This window comes from Geotrypetes seraphini, chromosome 5 (assembly GCF_902459505.1).
Source record: "Geotrypetes seraphini chromosome 5, aGeoSer1.1, whole genome shotgun sequence".
Lineage (NCBI taxonomy): Eukaryota > Metazoa > Chordata > Amphibia > Gymnophiona > Dermophiidae > Geotrypetes > Geotrypetes seraphini.
In genome coordinates, this window is record NC_047088.1 from 93,577,927 (window position 1) to 93,594,541 (window position 16,615).

Below are 16,615 nucleotides of genomic sequence, written 5' to 3' on the forward strand. Positions count from 1 at the left end.
AGCCTATCCTCGGAAAACCTCTCATGGCTCATCCACTGGTTTCCCGGTTCATGAGAGGACTCTTCAATGTCAAACCACCTCTGAAGCCTCCTCCTGTCGTCTGGGACCTGAATGTGGTTTTATCAGCCCTCATGAAACCTCCGTTTGAGCCTCTTGCCACTACTTCACTCAAATTTCTGACGTGGAAGGTGCTTTTCCTCATTGCCATCACCACTGCCAGGAGGGTTAGTGAGCTGCATGCACTGGTTGCCGACCCACCTTTTACTATTTTTCACCATGACAAGGTGGTTCTGCGTACCCACCCTAAATTCCTTCCCAAGGTGGTCTCGGACTTCCACCTCAACCAGTCCAAGGTATTGCCTGTCTTTTTCCCTAAACCCCATGCTCATCCTGGGGAACAGGCGTTACACACGCTAGACTGTAAGCGGGCCCTTGCATGCTACCTGGACCGTACCTGGGCTCACCGCTCTTCACCTCAACTCTTTTTGTCCTTTGACCCCAACCGTCTGGGGCACCCTGTTTCTAAACGGATGCTTTCTAACTGGCTTGCTGCCTGCATTGCGTTCTGTTATGCTCGGGCCGGTCTCTCACTGGAAGGTGCTGTCACGGCCCACAGGGTCAGAGCTATGGCTGCTTCTGTGGCTTTCCTCCGTTCCACGCCCATCGAGGAAATCTGCAAGGCTGCCACTTGGTCCTCAGTTCACACGTTCACTACTCACTATTGTCTGGATGCCTTCTCCAGACGGGATGGACACTTCGGCCAATCTGTGTTACAAAATTTATTTTCCTAATGGCCAACCATCCCTCCTCCCTCTCTGTTCGCTTGGAGGTCACCCATGCGTTAAGAATATGCTGGCTGCTTGTCCTGGGATAAAGCACAGTTACTTACCGTAACAGGTGTTATCCAGGGACAGCAGGCAGATATTCTTACGACCCACCCACCTCCCCGTGTTGTCTTCTTAGCTGGCTTATCTTAACTGGGGACCACGCTCTCCTCCGTCGGGCGGGAAGACACTTCGGCCAATCTGTGTTACAAAATTTATTTTCCTAATGGCCAACCATCCCTCCTCCCTCTCTGTTCGCTTGGAGGTCACCCATGCGTTAAGAATATGCTGGCTGCTTGTCCTGGGATAAAGCACAGTTACTTACCGTAACAGGTGTTATCCAGGGACAGCAGGCAGATATTCTTACGACCCACCCACCTCCCCGTGTTGGCTTCTTAGCTGGCTTATCTTAACTGGGGACCACGCTCTCCTCCATCGGGCGGGAAGGCACTCGCGCATGCGTGGTGCGGCCATCTAGAACTTACTAGTTAAAAGTGTCCGTACCGGGGCTCCGTCGGTGACGTCACCCATGCGTTAAGAATATCTGCCTGCTGTCCTTGGATAACACCTGTTACGGTAAGTAACTGTGCTTTTTAGTACCCTGGGATGTATACCATCTTATCCAGATGATTTATCACTCTAACTTGTCAATTTGGCTTAGTACATCACTGAGATTTCTTGCAGTTCCTTCGCATCACCACCCTTCAGGTTCAGGAAGATCTCTTGGATCTTCTTCCATAAAGATTGAAGCAAAGAATTCATTCATTCTCTCCACTATGGCCTTATTCTTCCTAAGTGCCCCTTTTGCTCCTTGATCATCCAATGGTCCCACAGATTCCCTTACAGATTTTCTGATGTACCTAAAAAAAATTGCTACTATCAGTTTTTGCCACTTTGGCAAGTTTTTCTTCATATTCTTTCTTTGCTTTCTTTGTCAATGCTTTCATTTAATTTGCCAGTGCTTATGTCTCTCCTTTTTTTTCTTCATTTGGATCCTTTTTCCATTCTTTAAAGGATTTTTATTTTTTGCTCTAATAGTCTCTTTCACTTCATCTTTTTAATCATGCTGGCTCACATTTTCTCTTCTTTCCATCTTAATTAATACATGGAATACATCTGGTCTGAGCTTAAACGATGGTATTTTTAAATAGCATCCACAACTGGTCCTAACTTTTGCCACCAATCCTTTTACATGTAGTTTCTTTTTAACCATTTTCCTTATTTTATCATAGTCGCCCTTTTGAAAATTAAATGCCGCTCCAGTAGTTTTCTTTAGTGACGTCACTCCAGATATCAACTCAAATACATGATACATGAAAAGACTTTTAAAGTTTTCCATATCAGCTAACCTAATAGAGCAAGGACATAACATGCTCTATTGTTGGTATGTTTATCCCATTAGATTAGTTTTGTTTGATAAATGTAAATTACCTACTATATGCTGGAGTTACTGTGGTGGTCCTTCCTGAAAATATTTGCCTTTTGGCAAGCTTGTGTTAAAAAAACCATTCTCTGATATTTTGTTATTCCATGTAGCTTAAAAGCCACAACTGTGATTACTGCAGTGGTAATGTCAGGAAATGCTAGATTCTCACTTTAAAGTTTTAATAATTTGTTTAAGTGTCATGAGAAGAGAAATTGCTAAACAATGGATTACTACAACTCTTTTTTGGATTTGGATTTGCTTCTCTTTTATCTATGCATATTATCTTAGTAAACTTTCTACTATTCATCATAACCTAGTTCTTGTACAATCCCTCTGGAGGCTGAACTAGAGGGTTCTTGTATGTCTGATAGCTTCTGCTGCAGGGCAACTAAAAGATGATTCCTCCCCTTTGAGCTACCTGCCCAGGAGCTTCCTGTCCTGCTCAGTTTTGATCCTGCAGCTTCTCTGCATGGTTGAAATTAGTTCATTCTGCTCATGATTTATTTTCAGTTCCTAGTCTTTTTTAATATTTTCACAGGTTTGCCCACATGCTGCGGATCAACTTTGTTTGAGTTATCCTTCGGCAGGAGATCGCAGATATTTTAAATTTTGTCTGCTTCTGGAGGGTGCTCTGTAAGCCTGAAACTGCAGTAAGCCCTCTGGACAGCCTGCAGATTGGATCGGGTCTCCAGGATCTGGAGCCGTCTCTCCCCTGGTTCATCCGCAAAGGGGTAGAGTGCAGGCTGCTGCAGTTCCGAGGAGGTAAGCCGGGATCGAAACATCGCCGCGTGTGTTCCCTGATTTCTCTGAGGGGTTCTGGTGGTCATGATCTGAGGTGACAGGGAAGGTGAGGTGGACAGAAGATCTGAAAAATCCAGTTTAATCAGCTCCTGAGGTAATGATCTCCCTATGTTTGCACTGTGAAATGCATTGCAGCATATGTCTCTGTGGTGTCTGTGAGTCACAGAGTTTGCCGATTTTGGGGGGTGCTCTAATTGGGGTTTTGGGGGTTTTCCCTGCATGCTCTAGTCCCCTCCACCTGCAAAATCCTAAAATTGCTGTTTTTCGCATTTTCCAGCCATTTTGCATTAGATACATGCGCCCATTTCCACGGCCTATGTGGTGGCGGGGAAAAAGCCTCCCTTGGGGTGAAGGCTCACTCTACCAGAGGAATGGCTTCCTTGTGGGCTGAATCTCATGCGGTCTTGTCTGAGGAGATTTGTAGGGCAGCCACATGGGCTTCCCTTCATACCTTTTCCAGGTTTTACCAGCTTGATGTGGCAGCTAAGGGTGATATGGCCTTTGGCGCTTCTATTCTCGTGGCGGGCTCATTGGGCCCCCCTGAGAGTTGGGACTGCTTTGATACGTCCCTAGTGTTCAGCCTCCAGAGGGATTGTACAAGAATGAAAGATTAGGTTTTTTGCCTCTGCTAATCTTCCTTCTTGTAAATCTCCTCTGGAGGCTGAACTCCCGCCCATCTGTTTTGTCCGATTTGCAGGTTGCCTCTTTAGTAACTGGTAAGCTGGATTTCTGTCTTTGACCAGCCTCACTAAGAATTACATCCATATTCCCCTTTGTAAGGTTTAAGGGTTGGTGGGGTTCCCGGAGGGGATGCCCCTTCTGATCTTCAGGCTGTGTCTCCGTTCCAGAAATTCCTGGGTTTTGCAGTTTATAATGTACACATTACATTACATTACATTAGAGATTTCTGTTCCGCCATTACCTTGCGGTTTAAGGCGGATTACAAAAGAGATGAAAACGGGTTAAAATGGAAGAACATTTGTCCTTTCTAGGGAGGTAAAGAGTAGGTTATGTAGTTTCTGCGTGGCGGGAGGAGGGGGGAGGAGGAAGGATGGTAAGTTTGAAGTTAGGGCTGTTTCAGGAATTTCTTGAAGAGTGTAGTTTTTATCCCAGGACAAGCAGGCAGCATATTCTTAACGCATGGGTGACGTCACCGACGGAGCCCCGGTACGGACACTTTTAACTAGAAAGTTCTAGTTGGCCGCACCGCGCATGCGCGAGTGCCTTCCCGCCGACGGAGGAGTGCGTGGTCCCCAGTTTCTTCGTTTCCGCGGAGCGAAGAAGACGCATGTGTTTTCAACGGCCGTTGAAAAATTAGTTTCTGCCTTCCCGCTTGCGTATTTTTTCGTTTTTCTTCTATTTTTTCCTTTTGGATTCCTTTAATTTTACTTTCCAAAAAAAAAAAAAAAAAACTCGTCGACTTTTCTTTCTTTTTTCAGGCCGGCCCCGGCGGGGCCTGTTGCCACCATACAGGCCTCCGGTTTTGATTTTGCGGAGGCCATGTTTCCCTTCATGCCCCCTCAACCGGGCTTTAAGAAGTGCCAGTGGTGTGCACGACCGATCTCTCTCACTGACCCGCACAATTGGTGCCTGCAGTGCTTGGGTCCGGAGCATCGGGCTGACACCTGCACCCGCTGTGCTATTCTTAAAAAGCGCACATTGAAAAATAGGCAGATCCAGCAAAATATTATTTTCGGCACCGGATCTGCCATGGAACCTGCCGCGACGTCGACGGCACCTCAAAAGTCGGCACCGACTACTTCGACGCCACCGGATCCTTCTTCGGGGTCGCTGGCCCCAGGTAAGTCGGCTAAGAAGCCTTCCACTTCCCTTGAGCGCCCTCCTGCCACGGTTGCGACGCCGGTCCTCCCGGCACCGCACCGACCCCGCAAACGCTCCGCTCCGATATCGGTGAGTGCCTCGTCATCGGCCTCCTCATCGCTGGAGCGTAGAGCGGCACCTATGGTACCGAAGAAGAAAAAAGCTGTACTGGTGCCTCCCCTGGATGACCGCATCGCGGCCATACTCCAAGCCCAATTGCAGGAGCAGCTACAGCAGCAACTCCAACAACTGTTGCCGGCGATGCTGGCCCCACACCTTCTGGTACAGGACCGGTCCGAGCCTCGCACGATCCCATCGGTGTCGACACCCTTGGTACCGCTTAACACTTCCATGCCAGTGCTCTCGGCTGAACCACATCGTTCCCAACCTACGGTGCAGACCCGCTCTGATACCGACCCTTCCCAGTACCAGGAACGGCACCGGTCTTCCTCTCTCGGTACCCCCTCGGTACGCTCCGGCAAGTCTCTCTCCAAGACCCGCCATGCCGAGCCCTCCACACCGATGTCCAGCCGTGCGCACCCCGACATCAGGGACCCGGACTTATGGGAAGAATCCCCGCACGGTACCGAGGAAGACGCTTCGTCGACGGACGAGGAACCCTCGGTGGCTGATACCGTTTCAAAACCTGAACAGTCCTCTTTCATCAAATTCCTCAGGGAGATGTCAACGGCTCTTTCCATTCCCTTAGAGTCCGACTCTAAAAAGTCCCAGGCTTTTCTCGATGCCCTAGACTTTGAGCAACCTCCCAAGGAATTTCTTAAGTTACCCGTCCACGATATCCTACGGGAAACTTTTTATAAAAACTGGGAGAACCCCCTCACTGTCCCCGGGGCCCCTCGCAAACTGGATAGCTTGTACCGGGTCATTCCGATCCCAGGGTTTGACAAGCCTCAATTGCCCCATGAATCTCTCCTGGTGGAGTCCACCTTAAAGAAAACTCAGGGCTCCAGTGTCTATGCCTCCACCCCTCCTGGCAGAGAGGGAAAAACTATGGATAAGTTTGGCAAGCGCCTTTTCCAGAATGCAATGCTGGCCAACAGGGCAAATAATTACACCTTTCACTTCTCCTTCTACATGAAGCATCTGGTGCAACAACTCTCCTCCTTACAAAAATACATTCCTGAACATAAGGTCCCCCTCTTCCAACAGCAAATTTCCAGTCTGCTCCAACTCCGGAAATTCATGGTCCGCTCCATTTATGACTCATTTGAGCTGACCTCTCGAGCATCTGCCATGGCTGTTTCCATGCGGCGTCTGGCCTGGCTGAGAGTTTCTGATCTCGACATTAACCACCAAGACCGCCTGGCTAACGCACCTTGTCTTGGTGACGAACTCTTCGGGGAGTCCCTGGACTCAACAACCCAGAAACTCTCAGCACACGAGACCAGGTGGGATACTCTGGTGAAACCTAAAAAGAAGACTCCGCCTTCTCGCCCCTACAAACAGCAGTCCTCCAACCAGCGCAGGTTCTCGGCCAGACCTCTCAACCTGCCTCAACAGCAACCTCGCCATCCTCGTCACCAGCATCAAACTCAGGCTCGTTCCCAGTCTCATCAACCGGCCAAGCCTCTCCCTCCGTCAAAACCATCTCAGCCCTTTTGACTCTTTTCTCCAGGGCATAGCCAGTCTCCCACCATCATTGCCTCTTCCTCAGCTCTTCCTCAACCGTTGGGAGGTCATCACATCAGACCAGTGGGTCCTCAACATCATTCGCCACGGCTACTCTCTCAACTTCCAGACTCTTCCACCAGACAATCCTCCCATAGAGTCTGCTTCCCACTCCTCCCAATCCCCCCTCCTCCTAAGGGAGGTCCACTCCCTCCTTCTTCTCAATGCCATCGAAGAGGTACCCTCAGACCAAAGGGGTCAGGGATTCTACTCCCGCTACTTCCTGATTCCCAAGAAGACAGGAGACCTCCGTCCCATCCTCGCTCTTCGGAACCTCAACAAGTGTCTGGTCAAGGAAAAGTTCAGAATGCTCTCCCTTGCCACGCTTTACCCTCTTCTCTCTCAACACGACTGGCTATGTTCCCTAGACCTCAAAGAGGCCTACACTCACATTCCAATCCATCTGGCTTCACGTCGCTACCTCCGATTTCAGATACAGCACCGCCACTATCAGTACAAAGTGCTACCCTTTGGCCTCGCATCATCGCCCAGGGTGTTCACCAAGTGCCTTATTGTGGTGGCGGCCTTTCTTAGGTCTCACAACCTCCAGGTGTTCCCCTACTTGGACGATTGGTTGGTAAAAGCACCTACGTTTCCACTTGTGCTACAAGCCACTCAGCAAACCATCTCCTTCCTCCATCTCCTGGGGTTCGAGATCAACTACCCCAAGTCGCATCTGCTTCCCACACAGCGACTTCAGTTCATTGGAGCCGTTCTCGACACCACTCTGATGAGGGCGTTTCTCCCCTCCGACCGCCAACACTCCCTGCTCCACCTCTGCCGTCAAGTGCTCCTTCATCACTCCATTCCAGCTCGGCAGATGATGGTCCTCCTGGGCCACATGGCCTTGACGGTCCATGTGCTTCCTCTGGCGCGACTCCATCTCAGGACACCTCAGTGGACTCTAGGCAACCAATGGTCACAGACCACGGATCCTCTTTCTCATCCCATCTCTGTGACATTGTCTCTTCAGCAGTCTCTTCAATGGTGGTTGAACTCCTCCAATCTTTCCAGGGGTCTACTCTTTCATCTACCCCCTCACTCCATGATCATAACCACGGATGCCTCCCCCTATGCATGGGGAGCTCACCTGGGAGATCTTCGCACCCAGGGAATCTGGACCCCTCAGGAGCGCCAACATCACATCAATTTCCTAGAACTCAGGGCCATGTTCTATGCTCTCAAGGCCTTCCAACACCTTCTCTACCCTCAGGTTCTTCTCCTGTGCACAGACAACCAAGTCGCCATGTACTACATAAACAAGCAAGGCGGCACCAGATCTCCTCTCCTCTGTCAGGAGGCCATCCGCATCTGGACCTGGGCCACGGCCCGCAGTCTCTTCCTCAAGGCTGTCTATATCCAGGGCGAACAGAACTCCCTGGCTGACAATCTCAGCCGCATCCTACAACCTCACGAGTGGACTCTGGATCCTCCCACACTCCGCTCCATCTTCGCTCGGTGGGGCACTCCTCAGGTGGACCTCTTTGCAGCGCCTCACAACCATCAGCTGCCCCATTTCTGTTCCAGACTGTTCTCTCCTCATCGTCTGGCCCCGGTTGCATTCCTTCTCAACTGGACGGATCGGTTCCTCTATGCCTTTCTTCCACTACCTCTGATGTTGCGGACGTTATTCAAATTCCGCAGGGACAGAGCCACCATGATTCTCATCGCACCTCGGTGGCCTCGCCAACACTGGTTCTCCCTTCTGCTCCAGCTCAGCTCCAGGGAGCCCATTCCTCTTCCTGTGTTTCCTACTCTACTTACACAGCAGCATCAGTCTCTACTGCATCCCAATCTATCCTCGCTCCACCTGACAGCTTGGTTTCTCTCGGGCTGACCTCTCCAGATAATCTGTCTCAGCCTGTCTGTCGTATTTTGGATGCCTCCAGGAAACCGGCCACCCTCCAATGTTACCATTAGAAGTGGACCCGGTTCTCCTCTTGGTGTCTACTACATCACCACGATCCCACCTCATTGGCGGTGGAAACTGTACTAGACTATTTGCTCTCTCTGTCCGACGCTGGCCTCAAGTCTACCTCAATCAGAGTCCACCTCAGTGCCATCACTGCATTTCATGAGCCTATCCTCGGAAAACCTCTCACGGCTCATCCCCTGGTCTCCTGGTTCATGAGAGGCCTCTTCAATGTCAAACCACCTCTGAAGCCTCCTCCAGTCGTCTGGGACCTGAATGTGGTTTTATCCGCCCTCATGAAACCTCCTTTTGAGCCTCTTGCCACAAATTCGCTCAAATTTCTTACGTGGAAGGTGCTTTTCCTCATTGCCATCACCTCTGCCAGGAGGGTTAGTGAACTGCATGCACTGGTTGCCGACCCACCTTTCACTGTTTTTCATCATGACAAGGTGGTTCTGCGTACCCATCCTAAATTTCTTCCCAAGGTGGTCTCGGACTTCCACCTCAACCAGTCCATTGTATTGCCTGTCTTTTTCCCTAAGCCCCATTCTCATCCTGGGGAACAGGCGTTGCACACGCTGGACTGTAAGCGTGCCCTTGCATACTACCTTGACCGTACCAGGGCTCACCGCTCGTCCCCTCAGCTCTTTCTGTCCTTCGACCCTAACCGTCCAGGTCGTCCTGTCTCTAAACGGACGCTTTCCAACTGGCTTGCTGCCTGCATTGCGTTCTGTTATGCTCGGGCCAGCCTCTCACTGGAAGGTGCTGTCACGGCCCACAGGGTCAGAGCTATGGCTGCTTCTGTGGCTTTCCTCCGTTCCACGCCCATCGAGGAAATCTGCAAGGCTGCCACTTAGTCTTCAGTTCACACGTTCACTACTCACTACTGTCTGGATACCTTCTCCAGACGGGATGGACACTTCGGCCAATCTGTGTTACATAATTTATTTTCCTAATGGCCAACCATCCCTCCTCCCTCTCTGTTCGCTTGGAGGTCACCCATGCGTTAAGAATATGCTGCCTGCTTGTCCTGGGATAAAGCACAGTTACTTACCGTAACAGGTGTTATCCAGGGACAGCAGGCAGATATTCTTACGTCCCACCCACCTCCCCGGGTTGGCTTCTTAGCTGGCTTATCTTAACTGGGGACCACGCACTCCTCCGTTGGGCGGGAAGGAACTCGCGCATGCGCGGTGCGGCCATCTAGAATTTTCTAGTTAAACGTGTCCGTACCGGGGCTCCGTCGGTGATGTCACCCATGCGTTAAGAATATCTGCCTGCTGTCCCTGGATAACACCTGTTACGGTAAGTAACTGTGCTTTATTTCTTTTCTGAAGTTAGGGCTGTTTCAGGAATTTCTTGAAGAGTGTAGTTTTTATTTATTTTCTGAAGTTAGGGCTGTTTCAGGAATTTTTTGAAGAGTGTAGTTTTTATTTCTTTTCTGAACGTCTTGTAGTCTGGTGTCGTTATCAGTAGATTGGAAATTTGGTTATCTATTTTAACTGCTTGAGTGGCCAGGAGGCCATCGTATAGTTTTTTCCGTTTTACTTCTTTGATCGAGGGGTGTGTGAATGGGGTATGTGTTTTTCTATGTCTGATTGAGATGGTTTGGTGAGGCGGTTGTTCAGGTTGGTTGGGCCGTCTCTGTTTAAGGTTTTAAATAACATACAGTAGAATTTAAATAGTATTCTTTCTTGGATTGGTAGCCAATGTGAGTTGATGTATGCTTCTCTGTAATATGGTTGTGTTTTCTCAATGAGTAGATGAGCCTCAGAGCTGTATTTTGGATTGTTTGTAGTTGTTTAGTCATTGTAGCAGGGCAGGGGAGGTAGAGGATGTTGCAGTAATCTAATAGACTTAGGATTAGGGATTGTACTATAAGCTGGAATTGTGTTTTTTCGAAGAATTTCCTGACTTGTCTTAGATTTCTCATAACTACGAAGGATTTCTATATTGTTTTATTTATTTGGGGTTGCATGGTGCAGCATCGGTCTATAGTCATTCCTAGTAGTTTTATGGTAGTTTGAATGGGATAGTTGATTTTGTTAATTTCTATATTGGTTATGGTTGGGACTTTGTCATTTTCGAGGAGGATGAATTTAGTTTTGTCTGTGTTGAGTTTCAGTTTGTGACCTTTCATCCAGGTTGCTACTGTTTCTAGTGTTCGGTGTAGTGTGTTTGTTATGGTGGTCTTTGGTTGATCAAAAGGTATGAGAATGGTAATGTCATCTGCATAACTGTAGGTGGTGATGCCTAGATTATTCAGGTATGTTTCGAGAGATGCAGTGTATAGGTTGAAGAGAGTAGGGGATAGTAAGGATCCTTGTGGTACACCGCAAGAGTTGGACCAAGGTTCAGATTTTTCTTTATCTGATTTTACTCTGTATGTTCTGGATTTTAGGAAGCCTTCAAACCAAGAGTATACTTTATCTGAGATGCCTATTGCATCTAAAATTTGCAGTAGGATGTTATGGTCTACCAGGTCAAATGCTGTGGTAAGGTCTAGTTGTATGAGAAGCATTTTTTTTCCTGTGCTGAGGTGTTGTCTGTCTGTGTCAATGAGGGAGCCTAGTAATGTCTCTGTGCTGAAGTTGGATCTGAAGCCAGATTGCGTGGGGTGAAGTATATTATGGTCATCTAAATAGTTGGTGAGGTGTTTTGCTACTGGTCCTTTAGTCAGTTTGACATATAGAGGTATTGAGGCAATGGGTCTATAGTTGGATGGTTGGTCTGTTGGTCCTTTTGGATCTTTTTAGATTGGGGTGATGATGCGAATTACCGACCAGTGAGTCTCACATCAATAGTGTGTAAACTCATGGAAACTCTACTTAAAGGTAAATTAGACACGATTTTGGTTGAGGGAGACCTAAGGGATCCCCGTCAACATGGATTCACTAGGGGTAGGTCATGCCAATCCAATCTTATCAGCTTCTTTGATTGGGTGACGGGAAAGCTAGACCTGGGAGAGTCTCTGGACATAGTATACTTGGATTTCAGCAAAGCGTTTGACAGTGTCCCACACCGCAGACTATTAAACAAGATGAAATCGATGGGTTTAGGCGAGAAGCTAACTGCATGGGTCAGTGATTGGCTGAGTGGAAGACTTCAGAGGGTGGTGGTCAACGGCACCCTCTCTGAGACATCGGAGGTGACTAGCGGAGTACCGCAGGGCTCAGTCCTGGGACCATCCCTTTTCAACATATTCATAAGGGACTTGACCCGAGGGCTTCAGGGTAAAGTAACACTGTTCGCTAACGACGCCAAACTGTGTAATATAGTAAGTGAAAGCAATCTCAAGGATAGTATGACGCAGGATCTGATCACGTTGGAAAACTGGTCCTCGACATGGCAGCTGGGCTTCAACGCTAAGAAATGTAAGGTCATGCATCTCGGCTGCGGAAATCCATGCAAAAATTACACCTTGAATGGAGAAACACTAGCTAGGACTTCAGAAGAACGGGACTTGGGAGTAATCGTCAGTGCAGACATGAAGGCTGCCAAACAAGTGGAGCAGGCCTCATCCAAGGCAAGGCAAATGTTGGGATGTATCAATAGAGGCTTCATCAGCTGCAAACCTGAAGTCATAATGCCGCTTTACAGAACCATGGTGAGACCTCACCTGGAATACTGTGTGCAATTTTAGAGACCACACTACCAAAAAGATGTGCTTCGAGCTGAATCGGTCCAGCGAATGGCCACTAAAATGGTCTCCGGACTCAAGAGTCTCTCATACGAGGAAAGACTGGGCAAACTACAGCTCTACACTCTTGAGGAGCGTAGAGAAAGGGGAGACATGATTGAGACATTTAAGTACATCACAGGTCGTGTCGAGGCGGAAAGCGATATATTCTTCCCCAGGGGACCCTCGGTCACAAGGGTGCACCCGCTCAAACTCAGAGGAGGGAAATTTAATGGTGACACCAGGAAGTATTTCTTCACAGAAAGGTTAGTAGATCACTGGAACAAACTTCCGGTGCAGGTGGTCAAGGCCACCAGTGTGCTCGACTTTAAGAATAAATGGGACATCCAGTGGGATCCCTACGGGGGTCGAGCTAAGGAACTGGGTCATTAGCACTCAGACTTGATGGGGTGGATCAGAAGAGTGGGCAGACTTGATGGGCTGTAGCCCTTTTCTGCCGTCATCTTTCTATGTTTCTATGTTCTGTCAGCTGCAGTTGATTCTTTATCTGTGAGAGGAATTGTGAGTTCGTTTAGGTGGGATGGGGTACAATTGAGGATGGCTCTGACATTTGTAATTTTGTTCTTGGAGTGTTCTGCTAAGTGGGTGGCTGAGGGGGGTGGGGTATTGTTAGTGGTTATGTAGGGTTTGGTGTCTGTTAGGTCTTTTAATATTTGGAATAGTTTTTTGGTATCTTGGGTTTCTGTGCCTATTAGATTAGTGTAATGTGTTTTTCTCTTATCCTTTAGTAGTATTTTGTTAGTTTTTTTTCCAGGCGGTTTTCGTGTGATCTAGATTAGTTTTTCTCCATTTTCTTTCTAGTTGTCTGCATTGTCTTTTAAGTAGGAGTAGTTCATTGTCAAACCATTGATCTGCTCTTCTGCTGATTCTAGTTTTGGTTTGTAGTAGGGCTAGTTCATCATGGATGTTGGTAGTCAGATTGTTCCACTGTGAGATGAAGTCCTTGGGGTCACAGTCCTGGATTGTTTCATCTATTTTTGTCCAGAATTTGGAGGGGTCGATGTGTTTGCGTGAGGTGTAAGTTGTTTGCGTGAGGTGTAAGTTCTTTTTTTTGGGTTTAGGTATGGTTTCGTTCTTGGTCCAGTTGATGTTGAAGGTGTATGTGTAGTGGTCTGACCAGAGGGATTGGGACCAGGTTCTATTAGGTGTTTGAATTTCTGGGGAGGATGGTTGATGGATCATGAAGGCTGCGATGTCAAGTTGGTGTCCTTTTTCATGCGTGGTTTGTGGGTTTAGGATTTGGAAGGATAAGGCATTGAGAAATGATAGACAGTTTTCTGCTGGTTTGGATGCTTGGTCTTCAAGGTGTATGTTTAGGTCTCCTAGGATGAGGTTGTATTCTGCTGTTAATGAGTTTTGGTGTATGAAGTTTTCAAATGCAGGTCTTACTATGGTCCAGTTACCTGGTGTTATGTAGCAGAGCATGCAGTTTAGTGAGTTTTTTAGAGTGGTGCTTGAGAGATGGCAGGCAAGGAAGTCTATTTGTGGGGTGGATGTTTTTTCCGAGTATATTTAGGGTTAGGGAGTCCTTGATTAAGATTGCTAGTCCTCCTCCTCTTTTTTTCTCTCTGCAGGTCACTGTTATTTTGTATCCCTGAGGGCAGACTTCTGTTATTCTAGGATCTGCGTCTGAGGTTAACCAGGTTTCTGTGAGGAAAAGGCAGTCTAGGTTTTTGGTTTTTATCCAGTTTTTTATGTGTTCTGTTTTAGGTCCTAAGGCTCTGATGATTAAATAGGCACATGTTAGGGTGGTGATATCTGTTTGGAAATTGTGAGTCATTTCAGGGTAGATGAGTGTTTGAGGAGGAGGTTAAGGTTTGGTCTTAGGAAGTGCAATCAAACACATTATGTGTTTGATTGCAGTTGGCCTTTATAGGCCATAGTTTTTAGTATATTAATTTCTTGAGCAGAATTGATTGGTAGAGGGAGTTCCCATGCCCTCTCTTTCTTTTCTTCTTTCCTGTTGTCATAGATCTACATGGCTTTTCTACTAACTGAGCAGGACAGGAAGCTCTCGGACAGGTAGCCCAAAGGGGAGGAATCATCTTTTAGTTGCCCTGCAGCAGAAGCTATCAGACATACAAGAGCCCTCTAGTTCAGCCTCCAGAGGAGATTTACAAGAAGGAAGACTAGCAGAGGTAAGAAACCTAATCTTTCATTCTGCATTTGAAAAATGTTGGAAATCCTTTGAGGATTGGTATCAGATCAAAGCTGGAGGAGTAGATTGCTCCAGGCTATGATAATTTCAGAGACTCTATACTAGCTCTATTTATTTAAATTTCTATCTGGATAGACTGCCCAGGGTTTCTTTTTTTTCATTGTATTTTTCTTTTGCTTTAATTTATATATTATGATTTAGCATTAAGATAACCTCGGGGGGGGGGGGTCATAATATTTTTCATTGTATATTGTAGCTATGCATTTAAAATTTTATAATAAAATTTAAATTTAAAAAATACTCTACTATTAACTGCTTTGCAACCATTTTATCTTGACTGCCTGCCTTTCCTTTACAGCGTAATGAGTACCCATTACCTCAGCATGAGATGATTATCCGTCTCCTGCTGCAGGTGTGTGAAGCACTGATGTTCTTGCATTCCCAAGGGTATGTTCATCGAACTACTACCTCCCATGCCGTGCACATAGTGACGCTAAGTTCAGCCAAACTAAGTAACCTGGAATACATGCAGCTAAGGTATATGTTTTGAAGTAATAATGTTAAAAGTTAACTTTCATAAGTACTCTAGAAACTTTATTAGGAGGTACTATGAGGAATCTGAGAGAAATTTTCCCGCTAACATTTTGTAGGGCAGAGGGAGTCCTGTGTCTTGTGCTGTGTATAACACCGCTCCCCTTATCTTCTTATTTACTATTTCTGATATGGCAATGTTCCTCTGTTGAGCCACCACCCAAGACTCAAGCTCCATCTTTCTTCCACCTTTCTTTTCTTAGTTTTCATCTCTATTCCTTTCATTACCATCTCTTTTCATCTTAGTCCTTTCTAGCTTTTTATCTTTCCCCTCTTATACCTACTGCTCCTCTTCGTTTTCCCCCTTCCTATCCTTCCATTCTTTAATTTTGTTGCCCATCTCCTCAGCCTACACATTATCCTTTATCTTACAATGCCTCTTTATCCATTCTTACCATTTGCCTCCACCAACTCTTCATTTGTCTTCTTCCCAGCATCCAGCTGCAGAAGCCACTAGCGTTGGCGAAGATTACGAGGTACGGGAGGAAGAATGCAAGTGTGGAACGGGGGCGTAAAGGGAGGCGCAGGGGGGGGCACCACCATCATCCCAGGCACCTCTTACCCTTATTACGCCACTGTTCAGTTTCGTGGTTAGTGGTGATAGTCTGTAACACAAAGGGCCTGATTCTAATCGGCCTGAATCTAATTATCTGCGTCGTTTACAAACAATTAAAAAGTACTGGGGTTCAAGAAAGGATTCGACAATTTCCTGCTGGAAAAAGGGATAGAGGGGTATAGATAAAGGATTACTGCACAGGTCCTGGACCTGTTGGGCAGCCGCGTGAGCGGACTGCTGGGCACGATGGACCTCAGGTCTGACCCAGTGGAGGCATTGCTTATGTTCTTATGTTATACCCCTTCTTCCAGCAATCCTCCTGCTGTCTTTTTCTTCTCTCCCCCAACATCTGACTCCCCCAACATCTACCTTGTCTCATTCCCTTCTGCTGCTGCTTCTTATCCCTCTTCTCCTGTGTGTATTGCCCCTTCTTCCCTAGCATTTACAATCACCATCTTTTCTTTATTTTTAGAAATCCTTTATTGCACGTGTAAAACCCCCTGGTGGTGATGTGATGCAATCATATTACAATTTAATTATTACAGTTAAATGTATGAGATGTTATAATTACGGTCAGATGTTTCAATAGGTTTCCTCTTCAATTCATTCCAACACAGAGGTTAAACATTTAAATATTTGTATTTATTTGTTGCAACTAGGGAATGACACAGGGACAAATTTTTCCCTTCCCTGAATCATTTTCCCGTCCCTACAAGTCTTTTTCCTGTCCCTGCCCCAGCCCCATTTCTGAAAGCTCTGCCTTCATCTGCACAAAACTCGACATTTTAAAATCATAAGTGTTTGAGGCTTGTGCATTTAAGGCAGAGCTTACAGGAATGGGGCAGGGACAGGGATAGCGACAAAACTCATGGGAACGGTAAGGAGAAATTTGAGTACCTGCGGGGACGGGGAAAAATTTGTCCCCGTGTCATTTTCTAATTACAACTATAAAAATGATAACAATTAGGGTGAAAGAAAATTAAATAAATATGTCTAACAGTTGTTATCAGATGTTGTTTAAACAAGGTAAATTTAATTTAATATAAATGAATAGTAAAGCTAATTTACTATTCATGTTTGATCAAATTTACATTGATAACACCATGATAGTTAGTGTTAATATTAAAACCTCAAACA

The 16,615-nt window shown here is 46.8% G+C and overlaps 1 protein-coding gene and 1 long non-coding RNA gene across 3 annotated transcripts in view; one reads left to right on the forward strand and one right to left on the reverse strand.

Moving 5' to 3' along the window:
• LOC117361014 (inactive serine/threonine-protein kinase TEX14-like) overlaps positions 1-16,615 on the forward strand; it is a 222,892-nt gene that overhangs the window by 68,628 nt on the left and 137,649 nt on the right. For both annotated transcript variants that reach the window (XM_033945781.1, XM_033945780.1), the window contains exon 12: positions 14,690-14,868. In XM_033945781.1, coding sequence (XP_033801672.1) covers positions 14,690-14,868 — 179 coding nt within the window. The remainder of the gene's footprint in view (positions 1-14,689; positions 14,869-16,615) is intronic.
• LOC117361016 overlaps positions 1-16,615 on the reverse strand; it is a 171,511-nt gene that overhangs the window by 28,061 nt on the left and 126,835 nt on the right. The window lies entirely within an intron of this gene.